This window comes from Poecile atricapillus, chromosome 3 (genome assembly GCF_030490865.1).
Source record: "Poecile atricapillus isolate bPoeAtr1 chromosome 3, bPoeAtr1.hap1, whole genome shotgun sequence".
Classification (NCBI taxonomy): domain Eukaryota; kingdom Metazoa; phylum Chordata; class Aves; order Passeriformes; family Paridae; genus Poecile; species Poecile atricapillus.
Genome location: NC_081251.1, coordinates 107,533,925 through 107,553,066, shown reverse-complemented (window position 1 = coordinate 107,553,066; position 19,142 = coordinate 107,533,925). Strand labels below are relative to the sequence as shown.

At 43.3% G+C, this 19,142-nt stretch overlaps 1 protein-coding gene across 1 annotated transcript in view; it reads left to right on the top strand.

Moving 5' to 3' along the window:
* SPRED2 (sprouty related EVH1 domain containing 2) overlaps nt 1-19,142 on the top strand; it is a 58,362-nt gene that overhangs the window by 32,228 nt on the left and 6,992 nt on the right. Inside the window, exons 2-4 of the mRNA XM_058835902.1 lie at nt 508-685; nt 2,027-2,195; nt 4,706-4,770. Coding sequence (XP_058691885.1) covers nt 508-685; nt 2,027-2,195; nt 4,706-4,770 — 412 coding nt within the window. The remainder of the gene's footprint in view (nt 1-507; nt 686-2,026; nt 2,196-4,705; nt 4,771-19,142) is intronic.

Below are 19,142 nucleotides of genomic sequence, written 5' to 3'. Positions count from 1 at the left end.
AAACCCCATGAAATGCTAGTAAACTGTTTTAGGAGGAGTTTGAGTGTCATCTTCCAAAGCCCACTTCACAAATTTGATCACAGAAACCTTGAAACACTTTGTTTGGAGGTTATTTAAGTTCCATGTGTTTCTCCAGCACACTGGAGACCTGATGCCCCAATGTGGCAGTTGGCCTTGGGGTGATGCCTGGGTCGCCCACTCTCTTGGTCCCTGTCCCTGGTCCTCTGCCAGAGGCAAAGAGTGTCAGGGACCATGGGATGTTTGATGGATGTTCGATCTGTGTGTCGACATCTGGAAACCTGGCAGGTTCTTTCCTTGAGGTTTGGAGGTCTCCTTATGGTGGCTGGAGCGTTCCAGGCCATCCATGACAGGGATGGACTTCCCTCCCAGGCAGAAACGCTCCGTTGGGGTCAGCGCAGCGCCGTCTAAATGCCACCCTCAAGAAAAACTGCTGCGATGCGAGTGATGCTCACAAAAGGTTCTGTTTTTGTTTTGTTGCCATTGCAGTGACAGCTATATTGTGCGAGTCAAAGCTGTGGTTATGACCCGAGATGACTCCAGTGGGGGATGGTTGCCGCAAGAAGGAGGCGGTCTCAGTAGAGTTGGCGTCTGCAAGGTCACGTACCCGGAGGGCAATGGAAGAAGTGGATTTCTAATCCATGGTGAAAGGCAGAAAGACAAACTGGTAATAGACCCTAATTCAACTTTTGTCTGTTCTTATAATGAGAATTATCCCAAATCTATTGCTATTGTATTCTTGTGCAAGTTTTTTGGGTGGGTTTTTTTTTTTTTAAATATATAAAAAGCAGGCATGTGCAAATAATACCAGATTGGACAAAACAAACCCAATCCTCATCTGGAATTGACATCTTTTGCTACCTAGGCTGGTGTGATGCCACCTGGAAGGAGCAGGTGCATTTTTGACATCCATGTGCAAAGATCCCCTTTGAATGAAAGAGGACCTGTGGTTTTTTCTTTTTTTTTCCTTAGACCTAGTGCGGGGGTAAGTGAGAAGTGAATTGAAGTGTAAAGAGCCCATGAAGCCAGTCACATTGCACTGAGTAATGCAGAGCAAGCCTTTTAAAAGGGCCATGAATTATTTATGCTGTGTGCTGTTCAAGGTTTGAACAAGCTGAGTGAGAATATGAAGACAAGTTGTCTCTTATGAATTGACACACTCGGTTTCTCCTGGTAGCTGTTTATCTAAAAAGGAGCTCTCTTCTATCCCTGCACAAATCAAATTAATAAAGCCTTTTCCTGATTTCCAGGGGCCACTTGAAATGTTATAGTTTGTTATCTTGTTTTTATGTATTTGATTCTTCTGAAATGCACTCCTGTGAAGATATGGGCTAGCTTAAAAGCAGCACTTCCTCCAGACTCAAAAAATGCATTATTTGAGTCAGAAATGATCTTGCTTTCAAAAAGACTGGTGTTTTAAAGCTGTTTCAATTATGGTTTGTCTTTCAAAATGCTGTTTTTCTTAGGATGCTTTTTTTGACATTATTTGGGAGCCATGCTTATGGTTTTGAGGGGTGGAGTAACACATGACAAGCCATTCCTGTTGTCCCTGAGCATCACTCTAGAGATGGTTTTTGGCACAGCAGAACTTGAGATGAGTGTCTGGCTGGGGGTGAACAATTTAAAAACAGTGAGGGGAGTGTTGCAGCACCTCCTAAAACTGCTGCTGGTGGATAAAGTTTCTGTTGAGCAAAATTATTGAGGGAAGAGGTTCTCCTTCCTCCTGACCCCCCTGCTAGCTTAACCTGTGCCGTGCTGGGTCCAAAAAATGCTCCTGGGGTAGGGAACGAGCACCTACTCAAAGCACAAGCAAAAGATGAATGTGCAATGGTTTTGAGAATAATTACAGTGTCTGGTGTTTATTAGTCATAATTTGGTAGGGAAGGATGTTCCCCTGTGCAAGGCATGACTTGGCTTGCTTTTTGGGTCCGGCCTGAGACGGTGTTGGCTGTGTCCTTGGGGTGGGGAAAGTGACTTTGCTCTTCTTTTGGGGCTCATGCCCTCCCAGGTGGTGCTGGAGTGCTTTGTGAAGAAGGATCTGGTGTACACGAAGGCAAACCCCACCTTCCACCACTGGAAAGTTGACAACAGAAAGTTTGGGCTCACTTTTCAGAGCCCTGCTGACGCTCGAGCCTTCGACAGAGGAGTGAGGAAAGCCATCGAGGACCTCATTGAAGGTAGTGTGGGGATGGACACTTCCACCCTTGGAAGAGGGGGGAAGGAGTTTGAGTCAGGGAGTTGAGAAGAGGGATGTGTTTAAAATCAGTTCTTGGGCTTGGAGGTCTCTTGTGCATGTGTCCAAGTGCACCAGGGGCGCTTATCCTACAGTGAGCAAGCCCCAGCTTTTAAGAATTCAGTTTTCTCATCCCTTAGAGGAGATAAGGTGTTTCAGTCAAGTATTTTTCAGTCCTGTCTGTCCAGACTTCTCCCTATTATTTTTCATCAAGTTTGTTGTTACTGCTTTTTTTGATAGGCTTGGATTTCACACTAGCAATGGCAACTCAAACAGCCCAGGCTCTTAATTTGCAGTCAAATCTCATCTTACTGAATTTTTGTTAAGTCATAGGATTTAATTCCTGCCTGGAGTTGAATAAAACTTGAGTTTGTTTTTGATTTTATTTTCCAGTAATTAGTTTTGTCTGCATCCTCTTAGTTGAATGGTAGTTCTTGAAGACTTTGTTGTGTTTTGGGGTGTTGTTTTTTTAATTCTGTAAAAAATGTGTTTGAATTGTCTGTGCTTTGAAGTTGTCATAAATTTTTCCTTTTCACATTTCATTGCGATCAGGCAATCACAATACAGCTATAATTCAATTGTACTTTATTTTAATGAAATTTGATTCTTCATACATTTTTTTCTTTGTTTTTTAGCCATACTGCTTTATGTAGGGACTTAGTAGTCCAAAGCCTTTTGCCTTCTCTTCCAGTGTGACCAGGATATTTTTATATACAGATGGTACATTTTCTGAAGATACTCACTCAGATGTATGTATAGATGTGTATTCTTTTTGAGGACATCAGCTCCATAAGACAGCTTAATGTTCTGTATGGCCTGTCCTTGCTTTAACATGAGCATGGTAGATATTGGGCTCCTTGCTGATAAATACCTCATCAGTTAGAGGAACGATGTTCTCAGTTCATTTCCTTTTTTCTGTGCCATTAACATCAAGAAAGTACAGGTGGACATTCTTCTTTCTTCATCTTGTTAAAGAAACTGCGAAGCATTTTGAGTCATAAAAGTGGTCTTTTATGTAAGTGGTATGGGATTGTGCAAAGTTTCAAGGAGATAATAACTCAGCTGTATTGAGTAGTATTTTGGAGATGCCAATACTTGGCAACTCCTGTTTTGCTCTTCTTGATCCATTTTACGGTGGAGGTATTTAAAATCAAGTTCTGCTGCATCTCAGATATTCAAAATCAGCAAATCTATATTTATCCCATTAACAGTACAGGCTGATCCTCATGAATGTGTTCCTCGTTAACTTCCAAATAAGGCTTTCTGAATGAAAAACAATAACTTGCTCATGCACACACGGCGTCGGGCAGCGGATTTCATTTATCATTCATTCTTTGTTCACATCCTTGATCAAATTCGGCAGGTAATATTAAGCACAACTAAGTGTGTGTTCAGAACTTCACTTCATGAAGTCACTGCTTTATTGTGGATATTTTAAGCAATAGTTTGTTCCCTGTGGCATCAGAAGTTTGGGGCACAGGTACAAGAACCCTATGCAGCTCCATAGAGATCAGGGTTTTTTTTTTTTAATTTTTAAGCTAATGTAGCAAATGGCACAAATGTTTCCACATTACTCAGTGTTTTAAGTGGGCTTTCACACTTAGCTCTGCACATCTTCGTGATGATGCAACTGAGAGCAGCCAAGGCTGGTGCCAATAGCATTATATAAAACAGGTTATTTTAACAGATTTCCAGAATGAAGGCAGTACAAACTGTTCTACTGTGTTGGTCAGGGATGTGATGCGGCCATAATTCAGTCTAGCAGTGAGCTTCCATCAGAAAAACAGACCTTTGGCTTGAGGGTTCTCCTCCCCAACAGATCCTCTCACTGCACCCACCCCCCTTGGCAGCCTCAGGGTAGATGAAGCCAGCCAGGAATTGGGTCTGGGATCTTGATTGGGAGAGGAGTCACTCCTTTTTAGGTACAGCATAAATTTGGTGTCAAGTCCAGCAATGGTGAGGGCCCCCTTCCAGAATTAAAAGGAAGAAACATCATCTAACTCTTCGTCGTCAAAGTGAGGTTCATTTTATTTTAAATTAAAGGTTATTTCCCCTCCACCCCCTTCCCCCTCCAGATTTAGGGAGTAAGTGAAGGAAAACTTATACGTGGTTTCTTGACAGCTAAGAATCAGCCTGGAGCCCTGATTAGTACATAGCTTTACCATTCTTCAGAAATTAGTCTTCTGTAATTGGAAATGGTAACTGCTATTTTTATCATTGTTAATTAGCATTGGCAGCCACACAGTTGTGTTTCAAGGAACTTTTTCAGACTTTACCTCTCCAACCCAGCTACCAGCAGATGGGTTGTTCTTCCTTAATTTGAGCCACTCTTCCACGCATCTACAACACAAAAACCTGTGAGAATCCAAATGTTTAACTGCCTCAAAAAAAAAAAAAAAAGTTTTATGGAAATGTCATGTGTTTAAAAAGCTGTTGGTTTGCTTTTTTGTCTAGGATCTACGACTTCTTCGTCCACCCTTCACAACGAGGCTGAGGTCGGCGATGACGATGTCTTCACTGTAAGTTCATGTCACCCAAGGTCCTTCTCTTATGTTCAGGTTTACATGGTCCAGTTAGAAAGGGTTTTTCATTTTATGCCTCAGGGTTGGCATTCAGTCACCATCGTGTTTGGACACTGGGTATGTTTTATTTGATGGGAAGTATATCCTCTATAGAATGTGAGGCCTCCTGTTGCCACATGAAAAGCATGTCAGAGCAGGGGATGTCAGGGGCTAGAAGTGAGGAGATAATCACCCTTGAGTTTCTTTTGGCTTAGACTGAGCTGGTGCACACACCTGCCAATACTTCTCTCTGTCCTCAAGAAGCTTTCTGCAAACTCAGGTAGTTAGCAAGGGGACTGCTACTCAGGTAAATAAGGAAATAAGATTTTGAATCACAGTTAAAAAAGCAAACCTTAAAGGTGTTTCACCTGTACATGGAACATAGAAAGTTCAGACAGGTGTTCTTCAGGTGGAGGAAGACACAGTAGTGTGGCATCTGTCTAAACAGCAGTGACTTAAACAGGAGTGAGCTCTCCGAGGTTGATTTGTGCTATTGTCCAAAATGTATTAAGTTTAGCTGAAACTAAAGCTAGTAACTTCAAAAAGAAACTTAAGAAGTTTAAAAAAATAAAACTTGCTAGCTGAAAATGTGACTCTGATTAGGACTGTTCCATGGGCTGGAAACAAGTTGCTCACATTGTATACTCCTTTCTTAATAAAGTTGTTTGCTCACCTTAATTCAACCCCCATGTGCACATATTAGTTGTTTTACAAATACTCCTTGTGCTGCGGGGCCGGATAGCAGGAAAGGGGAAGGTGGAATATCCTCAGTGCAGCGCCACCAAACTCAGAATTGTCCTTGGGATACTTCCCTGGATTTTTAGGGTGAAGGAGAAAAACATCAGTACAAGCATCAGGCTGATTGAAAATGAGTCCCAGGAAGCATCCAAAGCCAAAAGGTGTTTTTTGAGGGTGATGCTGCACTGGCATGGGACCATGTCAGATTCCCTGCTGAGTTTTGACCGGATCTTCCCAGCAGCTGGCATGTTGTCCACATCTGTCCTTTTGTCACGCTCAGGGAGACAAACAACAGCAGGCAGGGTTAAAAGGTGACTTCCTGCACTCTGCAGCAAAACTATCATTAGCAGCTGCTTCCCAACTACCTGCCAGAAGTGATTTATAGGCACTGGGACAGGACAAACGGGGGAGGCACCAGTGGAGCCAGAGCTTTTTACCAGTACGTGCTGCTTTGTTCCCAAATTCACTGGACTAGCTGTGCTCTGCTGGGGGTGGACAGTCACTCTTGATGAGTGTGTGGCTCTTCTGTGCTCACCAGAAAGCGGATGACTGTCAAAATGTGCCTTGGATGGGCGTGTGCCAGCTCTCACTGGGTTACACATTGGAATACTCAATGTTTAAGCAGTGATGAGTGGCCTGTGGAGACAAAGAGAGTATATTTTTGCTAAAATCCTACTAGCTGATGTTTAGGCACCTGGGAGTGCTCCTGAATTTCTCCTCAAGCTTAATCTTGTGGCTGAGTGTTGACTTTTAAACTCAAAGAGTTATTTTTACAAGGAGGAAGAACTTGTTGCCTTTAAGTAGGTGGTGTTTTACATTGAAAAAGTTGGATGAATCCTGCTCCAGCTGCATCAAAATCACTCAACTCCTGCATTCAAAATGAAGAGCCAGAGCTGCAGGAGGTTTTTCCCACCTACTTGACCCTGGAGAGGTGGCAGGAGACTCCCTCCCATGCAGACATTTTTGGGTAGGATACCTGATAGAGAAGGAGGAACAAGCTGCTCAATAGCATTAGCAAGGAGGGAAACCTCAGCAGTGTTGGCATCTTGTTGGGACCTGGGGGAACGAATTGTGTCTTGCCTGGCAGTGCTTGCTGCAGGGTTTTGTAATTTCCAGAGTGCAAGAGGGACCTCATTGGTGGTGGGACCTCTCATGGTGTTGTTTGTCAAGATGGCACACCAGGGCGGATATGTTGTCATATGTTAAAAATAGGGCTTTGGGGACATCTCCTTCCCCAATATGTCTTTGTTTTTCTGGGATGAAGTCTTTCCTTTTCCTGCAGTCCTTAAGCTCTTCAAAGCTCTCAACTTCCTATTTATCTGGTAGGTTATGGTGAAATATGAAGACTGCATAAGCCAGAAATAACATACTGAAGCATAGAGCAGTTTAAAACTGGAAGAAATTGATAGGGCTGTGAAATGTTTTATTTTTACCCTTCTGCTCCATTCTTTCTTTGCACATATTTTTGACTTGTGTATCATAGTCCATTTGGTCATCCTTCCGCACAAAACTTCTCTACAACTTTCTGTAAACTCTTATTCAGACATAGCAATGGATTTTTTGGGTTTGGTTGGGTTTTTATCTCTGTTTTAAAGAGAAAGTACATTTGTTCTTTTTTATTTCCTAAGGTAGTTATTAAAATCTTCACAGTCCTCCCCCTCTCCCACACATGCATGAATAAACTTAACTGCGTGCGGCAGAATTTTCAAAAGCATCTGCATGATTGAGTCATTTAATCAGTCATTTACCCGTCTCTGAAAATCTCAGCCATTGCTGCTGCACTGCTGCCTCAAATATTTGGCCCGAGGTCCCGCTCTTCTTGAAGATGTTTCAATTTGTTCAAGCACAGCGGCCCAAAACTTCACATTTCTGGGGCTGCTTTGTGGCCAGCCACCCCGACTTCACGCACAGATGTTTGCCCCAACACAATGCTCCCAGCTTTAGACCAGCCCCCCTCATTACATACAAGCCCTGAGCCCGATATGTTGTTGGCTGTTGATTGACACAGGGCTTCTGTAAAGCCCCTGATCCTGTTAGCTCCAGCTCTGTGGGATGTGTAGTTTTGTGTGTGCGACTGGTGCATCATCCGTGTATTCCTCAGCCAGTGTGCAGCCCTTCCTGGCATCCAGCAGATCACTTCTGTGGGGAAAGAGAGGGTTTGCCCCAGAGGTAGAGCTCTCCTGCAGCCTCTGACCTTGCATGGCTTAGTGGAGGACCACTTGTATCATATTTTCTTGTATCAGAAGGTGGACTTTTTTCTGGGTTTTGAATTATCTGCAGCTGTGGCTGTGGGTGCATTCACTTGGTGTCAATAGCCTTGTCTCCTCCCATGACTGTAACTTGCAGAGCCGAGATGATAACGTGGGCAGCAACATCCTGCCCCATCACTATGGCAAAAGCTCCCCATCCATCTTTCTGAAACATGGGTTGTATCTTCAAAAACAGGACTTTGCCAGCTAATACTTCTCCTGTGGCTTAGACCTAGAGCAAACAACCTGTTCTGAAATTCATACCTGACAGGGCGGGAAACAACAGCATATAGAACTAAATGTCACAGCCTCGAGCTGAAAAACGCTTCTTTCTAGAATAAAATCTCCATTTAGGAGTTTTAACAATATGTAGTTGTGTTTCTTGAGTTTCAGTTCCTCTGAAAAGCCCATAAATGTTTTCCATATGTTAGCAAATAAATTTCTTCTGTCTTGTACATTATAAATCGTCCTCTCAAGAGATGCAATCTGAGTAAGACTGGCCATCCGTTCTGTCTCCGTTGGGGAAAACGCTGTCATTGCAGTGGGCTCAGATTGTTCTGTTTGTCTTCATCCAGCCAGCCTGCATCTTGAGCCTTCTTTAATTAACATTCATTTCAGAAGTAAGGCTTAATACAGACTGAATGTAGTTCCTCAGCCACGGAATTTGCCATATAATTGAGTCCTTGTGTAAATTTTTTTTTCCCTAATCTACACTTCTACTTTCAATTACAGATAATAATCCCACATGACCACAAAGTGAAAATTGTGAATTGATTCCAAGGAAAAAAGGTCAATGTCTTCCAGAGTCTGCAGAGTGCCTGAAATGGCCTCTTTTAGCATCCCATCTGAAAAAGCAGAGGTGTTTGTTCTGAAACCTTATGACCAGTTCAGCTGAAACACCACTCATGTGTTTTTCAGATAAATCTTCAGCCTTGTGCCTGCTTTAGTGCTAAAGAAAAGACACCCACTGGCAGGAGGAGCAGCAGCTCCCATGTTTGTTCTGGTTTGTGACTCTCAAAAATGACTGCAGTCTCCTTTTGCTTTAAGGGAAATGTAAGTGAGAACACAGCAAAAAACCTTACTAGGTTTGATACTCATATTAAAATCACAGGTATTTTATATAATCAATAATTTATATATATATATTTTTTTTTTAATCCTAGTTTTTGTTCAATATGAGACCTGCAGAGTTTGGCAGATCAAAGAGGTGTGATCTAGAGGTGCATGGCTGAGCAACAGCTTGTGTTTCAAGGTGCACACACTCGATCCATTGCTTCTCTTGCTGTCTCCTGGCTAAAAGCTTACTTATCTTGATTCCCCAACTGCAAGATGGGGGAAATACTCTCCAGCTTCACTAAGGTGATATGGACAGATCTTGCTGCCACTGCTTTTCTTTCTGGATTTCCAGCAGGAGTCTTCAAACTCATGTTTTCACTAACAAGTTGTGTGTTTGGAGCAATCCTGTGCCTCTTCTGCCTTTTTCCTGTCAGACGTGGATTCTTGTGCGCGGGGATGTTTGAGTTAGGAAGTTTGTTGCTGACAGTCATTTCAGAGACAGACACAATTACTTCTTCTCCACCAGAATGATGGTGCATATTGGGGCAGATATTTGCATTCCAGTCCCCCTTGCATCTCTCCTGCCTTCCTAATTAAATAAACAGATTTATCCCTGCTTTTCCTTGAAACCTTTTGTCTACTTTCATCTCCCATCTGAGCTTCAAGCATGTTACAGCCTCACTATTAAAATTTATAAGATTTATATTAGTTAGATAAACACTAAATCTAATTTTTCTTGTTGGCTTGGTCGTTTCACATTCAGATGGTTCTTTTAAAGAGCAACTGTGTCTTTTTTTTCTTTAAAGTAGACAGTAGAAACCCAGTCCAAATACTTTGGAATATATTTGTAAGTTCTGTGGGATGCTGGAGCATCTCTCATCCCAGCCCTCTATGGAAAATGACGTTGCTGAGAGTAGAACAACACTGAGTTGCAAGATGTGTTTCAGTCAGAAGTTGTGCTCAGAGATTGAGCAGCTGCAAGAGCTTGCAATTTCCTTTTTATTAATGCTGTCCTCAAGCAGCAGAAGGGGAAAATGCATTTTGGAGGCGCACAGCTCTCTGTGGGAATGATGGGGCCGTCACCTCAAGCGAATCCCCCTTGCTTGCTCTGTGGGGCTGAGCAGACCAACAAGGGGATTGTTACAGTGACAGGACATGATGGCCTTACTTCTGTTCTTCTTCCTGCCCAGCAGCCAGCTGTGCTCTGTGTGAACAGCCAAAGGGTTCATTGCTGCTAGCCACATCCTCTGATGTCTGGATTTTGGGCTTGCATTGTAAACCACAGCTATTCTAATTCAGATTTTAAAGGGAAAAAAAAAAAAAATAAAGTACTTGCCAAGGAGGGAGAAATTCACACAGAAAAACCAGCAGGCTCAAATCCTTCCCTCAAAAACCTAAAAAGGTCCTGACTATCCACCAGTTTTAAGGCTGGCTGCTTCTTATCTGTTTGGGGTTTTTTCCTGCCTTCAGGTTAACTTTGCCCACACAAATTCACATCACTCAATGGGAATGGATACCAATGCTGAAAGAGATTTTTCAGCAGGGAAGGTCAAGTGGAAAGTTTTTTCTCTGGCTGTCAGGTTTATTTTCTAGTGTTGTATTTCTCCTTTTCTTTCAGGATCTCTTGTTTCTTTCAAGTGGTGCTGGAAATTAACCCATTTATTTTCTTGCTCTTTCTGCCAATACAAGCAGGCTGTACTCACTGATAATTTAATACTATTGTCACTGAAAATGGTATCATCTGGAAAGGCAGCTGCTCTTTTCCTTAAGTCCTTCAAAAAATGTAGGGGCAATTACTATGTACTTCAGCCTACAGATTGGCCTTGTTTACCCTTACTCATAACCTGTCATTTGGACAGAAGGATATGTAAAAATTACTGTGGTGTGGAGGTACACAGAGCATAAAATCTGTTTATTCTTGTGTATATAACAGATTCATAAGATGTAAGTAAAGAGCTCAGGGGGAGCAGAGAGCAGAAAGTTTGAAGGTTTGTTTGCTTCCTTTAAAAGAAAGGAGGGGGAGTAAGGGTCTTGCATGATTTATGTATTGCTTTATTGTATTTATCATGAGGGTTTGTTTGCTTTTGTGTCACTCTCTGATAGATAAGCATGCTTTTCTTACTACAGATCAGGAATTGGCTTTTTAGCACAATAGCCAAATGGACTGAATTTCAGTTGCTTTGGTGCTGTTTCACTCTTAGTGAATTACAAATAAGAAGAACAAATTAATAAACAGAAAGTATCTGCATTGCTGTGAGATATTCTAAGGCTCACCGCTGCATGCTTGTCTTCTGAAAAAATAATTTGGCTGTGTAGTAATATACTTACTATGATATCATAGTAATATGATATCTATACATATCGTAATATGATGAGTTAAAGTGTGAAGCTGTTTACGAGTGTGTTCCCTTTTAATTCATCTGGAAATGAATGCTGTAGTGTATTTGTGTATTTAAGGCACAAATGTGTCAGAAGCAAAATACAACCAAGAGTGAATTGCCCTTTCTTAACATACAGTAAAACAGAGGGGGAAAGGGTTTTTTTTTTGGTTTTTGTTTTACTTTTTTTTTTTTTTTTTACTTTTGCTGTTGTTCAGCCATGGTTCCCAGGGCATTTCTTTGGTATTATGTAAGGGGGACCTGATTTGAGTTAAGATGGCTATGAAAAGCAAGTTATTTTCCAGCCAGCTCAGTTCCCCCACCTTGCTTTTGCAGCACAGTCATGCCAGGAGTGAAGTTGATGTGGGGGAGCAGGATTTAGGGTTGCAGGAGTTATTTTAGCACTTACATGAAACCACAGCTGAGGGATGCAACTTGACTGATGCATCTTTAGCCTGAGCAAAGACGGGCTCCTCCATCCCCCTTTTCCTAGCACAGCTGACTCTGTGCTGAGCCAACCCGGGGAAGTGAACCAAAAACTAGCCCTATAAAAGAAAGTGAATGCTTTTCCGGTGGTTTAGCTCCTGGAGCCAGCTCGCTGTAGGGCTGGAAAAGCAGAACTGCTGGCTCAAGGGAAACTCTGGCTGATGGGCTGAGCAAGAGGCAGAAAACCTCTGCCACTCCACCAGTGTTCATGGTGCCATCTGAAATTCATTGCGTACCCCTGGCCCTGGATACAGCACCTTCTGCAAGACCTCTGCTGTGCTGGGGATACAAGAAAGGTGGTTCTTGCACTTGTGTCTGGATTAGGATTTGTGGCATTTTCTTCCTTCATGTTCCTACTGTGAAGTTCATCCCTCAGTTGAGACAAGAAGGAGATGCCAGGATAGCTGAGGCGGTGTTGATGGGGGTGTGTTGTGACCAAATGTATGCTTTTACCTTGAAAATACATGGTTGATATGACTGCAGCTTTCCATTAGATTCCCTCTTTAATCTGGGTTATGCAGTCAGCCTTTGAAGTGTATAGGCCTTTCTTTCAGCTTCAGGGTGCTTGAAAATTTGACAAAGGCAGAAAATGGCCTTTTCTATTACTTGCATATCCAACCTGAGGAAATGGCTTTCAGCAGACAGCTATATTTGTAAGCTGCAGTCTCACTGGCTGCTGTGTTGGAACAAAACGCCTTGTCCCAGGGCACTGGCAGGAGGAGGCACCAGGGACAGCTGGATTTGGGGTGTCTTGGCTGGCCCCAGGCAGCGCCTTTGAAGGTGACAGGCAGAGCAGATCCAGCACAGGGTGTAACCACTGTTGGAAGCAGGCAGCCTTGGCTGGGGGCAGAGTGATGATTGACAGCTTCCTGTACTGCAGCAGAAAGGATTAGGGAATGGCTGCCTGGCACATAACCCGGAGTGCCGGTGGGACCGCAGGGATGCAGGTCTGGAGCGAGCAGGCAAAGCTCGGCTGTGGCCTCCCCGAACGATTGAGAGGGGAAAATGCATCTGGCTCCTCGTGCTGAGCTTGGAGCATCCCTCTGGGCAGTGATAGGAGGAAGGGAGCTGAGTAGGAGCTGTGGGGCAAAGGAGGTTGCTCTCCTCTTCCTGAAGGAGCCTGTAATTCTCACCTGCTGTGTAAATACTGGCAAATGTGATTTGAATCTGTCGTCTTGTGTAACAGGTAGAAAAGAAAAACCCAAAACAAACAGAGAGTGGAGCCTGCCTGGAGTGTGTCCTTGAATTTTGGATCCTCTCAAATGATTGGAGTTGGGGGGGATTTTTGTTTGTTTACTCTGACTTTCTTTTTTTGGAGAATTTGGAAAAGGAGTAGTTTGGTAAAGCTTAGCAATGAAACATGCTTTTTTTATATCAGGCTTCAAGATTTCTCCTTAAGCTGATGGATTCCCCCTCTCACCCCTATAAAGAAAAAAGAAAGCAAGAAAGAACAAAAGAAAAGCCATAAAAAAACCCCACAGCTTTTTGATTGAGAAAGTATTGTAGCGTGGTGTTCCCTCTGTCCCCCAGTATGTTTGGTAGTAACTGAGGATGAACAACACAAGAGTCTGGGGACCTCTGCCCAGTACAGAAATGCATTATAAAGAACTGCATCTGAATAGGCTTGCTGCCTTCCCTCACCTGTTTAATGTGTTTTGTTAAGGGTCTGCTTGCCCTGTATCTTGTGAATACTTTATGAAAATTAAATCAGAAGTGATTATAGGAAGCATAGGTCTCTGGCTCTTTCTGCAAAAGGAGAAGGAAAGACAGAAGTAAATAAGTAGCATTACATTTTTAATCAGAGCCTGACATATTTGCAGTGCATATGAGGAGGGTATTTTAAAAGTTTGCATCAGCTGTTGGATTCTATTTTGGTGATAAATTCCAGCTAAAATATCATCGGTGTTCATAACTGTGTGAATAAATGACCCCTAACTGACTTCCTAAAATATTGTATCAGTCTGCTGTGGGAAGTTTGCATTTAATTTAGTTTTTTCTCCCTCTGTTTGTAACCTGTTGTATTATATAGGAGGAGCATGGCTGAATTTAGAGGCTGCAGCATACATAGCAAAGACATTAATGATGGATTAGGTGCATCAAAGACATTAATGATGGTTTAGGTGCATAAATTCTTTTAACTTGGCTAATTTAATTTTCTTTTGTGTTTTTCTTCCCCCTTTAATATTATTTCCCTCCACCCTCCTTGAAAGTTTTTATAAAGAAGAGCTGAGATTCATGGTAAGTTTTGTGGAGCCATCTGTTCCCAGCTGTGCTCAGCTGTCCAGTGTTTAACACCCCCTTGTGAACTTCCCTCCTTTATTTACTAGCATCCTTACCCATCTTGCAAAAGGAATGCTTTTTGGCAGTGTTGGACATGCTAAGTTTCCTGTCAGCACCTGAAAATTAGGAGCTCCCATTCCAGCCTCCCCCATCTCTGCTCTCTGTACCTCTGTGCCACCACATGGATGATCAGCTGAGGTCAGGGAGCTGATGCAAAAGTGATTTTGGGCTGCATTCCTGTGGTCCTGCACCCACGCACACCCAAAGAGCAGGTGATGGAACTGGTGGGGGGGAAAAGCGGTGGCCATCACCTCTCCTCAGCAGTTCAGACCATGGTGGCCATTCTCCTGGCCTTAGCAGAGGACAGCTGTGGTAATGTGGATAATATTGTTAGAGAAGGAGGCTCTGCTAATCTTTGCAGAGCTGTACAAGCGCAAATGTTGGATGCTGGAGCATCCAACAATGCTGTAGTCCACACCAGGATGTCATTTTCAAGGTATAAACAGATTACCAGAGCCTCTGCAAAAGGGCAAGGCCAGCCTCTATCCCTAGATAGAGGGATATTAAGCAGTTGGTTAGTTTAAACAGTTCCCAGGTTTAAATAAAAAGATCCAGTTGGAGCAGTGTAGCTTGTCTCAGCATGGAGAAATCCAATCAGGCCATAGCACGGAGGAGTTGCAGGAATGAAGAAGAAAGCGTGGGAGTCCTGGTAAGGAGAGGCTCTCCACATGGATGAGGACACAAGCACCTTGTGGGTAGACAGAGCCACCCTGCTCTCACCACTTCACTGCCAGGATTGCTGTGCTGCCTGGGGGAGCAGCCCTAGAAACTGGGCTTGTGGTTTGGGTTTTTTCCCCCTTAGAACATTCTGGTTTTCCCTTATAAGTACCTGATGCAAAGCCTTTCCACCAAAGTGGTGCTGTAGCGCAGTGGTGGAGTAACGGGGAGGGGTATCCTGGGAAGGAAATGCTGAATAGACCTGCTCAGAGCCTCTGGTCCAGGTCTGAGTCTGAGCAAAATGGGGTACTCACTTACTTCAGTCCTCCTCTGACTTTTGCAGACAAAGTTTCTCTTTGTATCTCTTTCAATGCCTGCTTTTGCAGTCATGTCTGATGCCTTGTACAAGGCAAGTAGTGAAGCAGGAAAATCTCCCTGAGGTTTCCCCCTTACCACATCTGAGTGTTTGTCATGTCATTTAATCATGTCTGGGTCGCATATATTCTTTTCACGTCTTGAAGTGAGCTGTTAAGCCACATCTGTGGCCCATGCAGAGCTGCCTGATGATGCCAAAGTCGGGTTTAGCAGGGGTTTAATGGAGAGGATCTTGTGCGCTGAATTCTTGTAAATGTTCCTGAAGTTTTGCTGACTTCAGCCAGCACAGCCACCAGCATCTTTCTGGCACTAAAAACTATAACCACAAAAACTTAAAATAAGAAAAGGTAGAAGTTAAAAATAGTTAACCTTCTGCACTTTACGTTGGTATCTGTTTCGGGGATGACTAGAAAACAGTCCAAACATTTGAGAAATTCTACTCCTGTTCTGGTACTGGACATGTCAGACCATTGTAATGGTTGTGTATGGCAAATTTGTCTTTGAACAGAGCTGGAATATGATCTAACATGAAACTTTTCCATCAGACATTCAGCAGAGTAGAACTACATTCAGCTCCAGCCATCCCCAGTGGATGAGAGTGGCAAAATGTTTCAAAAATGTGTGGAAGCAATTTTCTGCAATACAATTTCTATCTTGTCTTCAGTGACGGGAAACAAACAGAAATTTGACAAAAGCATTTTCTTCTGTGGCTTTGTCTTGCCATGACAAATTAAAAGCTTGTGCTTAGGAGACAGGAGTCTCAAATCTTAAAAGATTTTTTTACACTGAATCTCTTTCTTAATACTTGGATAGTCTAAGCTGTCTTTGAAATGGGCTGTCTTGAGTATATCGGGCACACTTAGGGGTTGATGGAAAATGTCAGCTGTTCCCTTTTCTAAATTTCTTGAATAGAGAGAAAAAGGTGTTTTGAGACAAAATTTAGGATTTGTGCTGTTCTACTATCTGTGAAACTCAGAAGTGCTGTATCTCTTTAGGCTTTAAAAATAAAAAAAAAAAAGCTGGAGGAGAACGGAAGGACTTGTTGTGGTCTGGCAAGATTAAGCTGAGGGAGTTCTGGGAGACTATATTTTATCTTAATTTCTTTGGAAAGGTGGAAGTTTCTCTGCCATGCATCCGAAATAACTCTCAGACTTCCTCTTTGTGAAGTTCCTAAACAGCGGCTCCGTAGATAAGGCCCAGGCCGGCGCAGAGCTCGGTATCACTCACTTGCTGCGCTGTTTTGCTGGCTTTATCATTCTTCCTTTCCGTGCTGATAGCACAGCTGTGCCTCCCTGTATTCCAGTGAAAGCAAAGGGTCAAGTGAAAATGTGCTGGGGCTCCCGAGGGATTGCACCTGGGCAGAGCACACCAAGGGCTCCGGCTGCCAGTGGGGAGCCCATTGCAGAGGTGTCGTCTGCTGGTGGTTGGGCTGTGGCACAGAATCTGGTTGGGATGCAGGTCTCTGGCTGTCACTTTTCTAGGCTCATCCTCAACCCAAGCAGAGCTGAGTTTCTTGTCCTGGGAATGGTGGGGATCCTTTCTCAAAAGATGAGCTGGTGCTGGGCTCTCCTTCAACTTGTTCAGGCCTCCTCAGGTGAACCCAGGAGCTGCTGCGAGGAGCTTTGGCTGTTGCAGAAGGATGCCTTTGGGAAAGACGAGACTGCGAGCCCCACCAAGTTTTGGTTTTCTGTGCTGCATGTCAAGAGGCCCCCTTGGATCTGGATGTTGTGGTGTGTGGGCTTGCATGGCAGTGGGAGATGGGTAAAGTGGAGCAGGGCAGTAGAGACCAGGTTGGCTTATGCATTGCAAAGGCCAGGCTGGCACTGGGGTTTTGATTCCCTCAGGACCATTACTTACAAAGCTAATTGTTCGACATCGTGATACATCTGTTCCCCCCTGTTTCATGCAACCATTAAAATTTTAGAGAGGAAAAAAAAAATCTTGTCTTGCTTGACCCACAATTATTTTTGACAGCAAACTTGCAAATCCTTTAGCTGGCAGAAAGCACTTCTGGAAGTTTTAAGTGACAGAACTCTTAAAATTTCCCTCTGGCAACCGATTTCTGACAAGCTGCCACAGATTGCATTGCTTCATAATTCTGAGGGGAATCTTTCTTCTTTTCTGTAGTCAGCATCACACAGAGTGAACCTATTTTGTGAAGTCATTAGAGGCAAGGTGATCAGACCAGTTCAGAAATAGGAGAAGACTTCTTTTTCTCGTGTGTTTTTTTCATAGATGCTCATCTATGCTTATTGCTTAGGTATCTGATTAGCCTTCTTGTGTAACAAATCCATTTCAATGAGAAATAAACTGCAGTAAATGATTAACATAATCTTCTTTACTAATGACTGGGGTTTTTTAATTTAATGAGTCACTTCTGAAAGTCTGAGGGGGAAACAAGGACATGCTTTTCTTTTTTTTAAATTGCCACAGTGCCATGATTTGCCTGTAGAAGCCTGGTGCTGTTTCTTTAAGCAGCCATACCACACATGCAGTACGTGTGCTTGCTCAGATACATCCAGCTCTCTTGCAACAGGAAATGTGTTGCACAGGTTTTATAAAATTACGCTTATGGTCGTGATTAATGATTTTGTTATCCAAGCAATGAAACCACAAGAGTTTGTGACCGCTGTAGCAGTCAGAAGGTTCTGGTACAAGCAGCACAAATGTCTCGTAATTGAGCGTTTGAGGGCATGTTAAAACAGAGTTTGTTATCAGACTCCCTGTTCCAACAACTTTAGTTTTGGGCTCTTTTCTCTTTTGTGACTACCAGGCATGTATTCAGTAGTTTCCCCTCAAAGCCAAATGCTGGAGCTGGCTTGGTTTTAACAGGTTTGAGAAGAAGATGGTGCTTCTTTGAGAGACCAGTGGTTTGGGACCTGATTCTCCATCTGTGAAATAGCCTGGCTCTGGAGGCCATGTCCTTTCTAGTTGTGTATTTGCAGGTGAGTGTGTTGTATTTGGAAAACTTACAGCAAACATATCATGTCTCCACCTTTCACCACCTTCTCCAAAATTTTCCCTGCTGTGCTGATGGTAGATAATCCCAGACAAGTCCCAGTCTTCTTGTGGGGGATGGAAGTTGTTCCCCTCTTCTCTCACTGACAAAGTCTTGCCATCATTTGTTCTTAGTGGCATTTGTCTGAAATGAGTATGTCTTTTCTTTGAGAATATGTCTGATTTTCACAGGTCACCAAGTCCAGATTCAGTCCCAGTAGAGGGGCATTGAGAGCAGTACACTTTCAGAGGCCTGAGCCATCATCATGCCTCTAATCCTTGGTCACTTACTTTCTTCTGAGGGTTTCCCTCTGGCTTCTTGAACCGCATTTTAGGCATGGCCACCATCAGAAGTACCTCGTTCTGCCTGAACCTTATTTCAGCCTATTCCAGTGACTGCCTTGTAATCTTCCTTTCTGAAGGATACTGGAAGAATTATCCCTTCCTGCTCACATTCCTATGGGATTCACAATTCAGTAGACTTCTCATCTTCTTGGTCCCTTCCATGATCTCTTTCCCAGGCTGGAGAGACACAGCTGTTGTTCAGAAGCTATCCCATGTCTGCTGTGGTCCTGGCAGTGGCTCTTTGAGTTTGCCATGGTGGAAATACCCTTATTGGGCCAGGGTGGAGGAGGACCAGCACAAGAGACAGCTTGGAGCAGCACAGCAGATAGATGCAGTGCCTTGGTGGCTGTGTTTGATGCCACCGGTTCTTTTTAACCTGTTTCTGAGCCCCCAAGTGGACACTGTCACAGAGCTGTCTATTTTAATCCCAAGACCTCTTTCCTGAACAGCAGTGACTGGCTCAGAGGACATCATTCTATGTGTCAGATCAAGGTGTTGATGTCAAGTTGCTCTTTAGTTTTAATTATGTTTGGGGGTTTTTTAACATCCAGCATGTTAAAAGTCTCTCAGTATTATGAGATTCTTGAGCAAGTTTTCAGGGTCAGCTTTTGAGTTTCGTGAATAGTTTCATCCAGAAACTCTGTCGTCGTCTCGTTCATTTCTCTCCTCATATCATTGATGTGTGCCCACCAGCACACAGCCTGTGGGG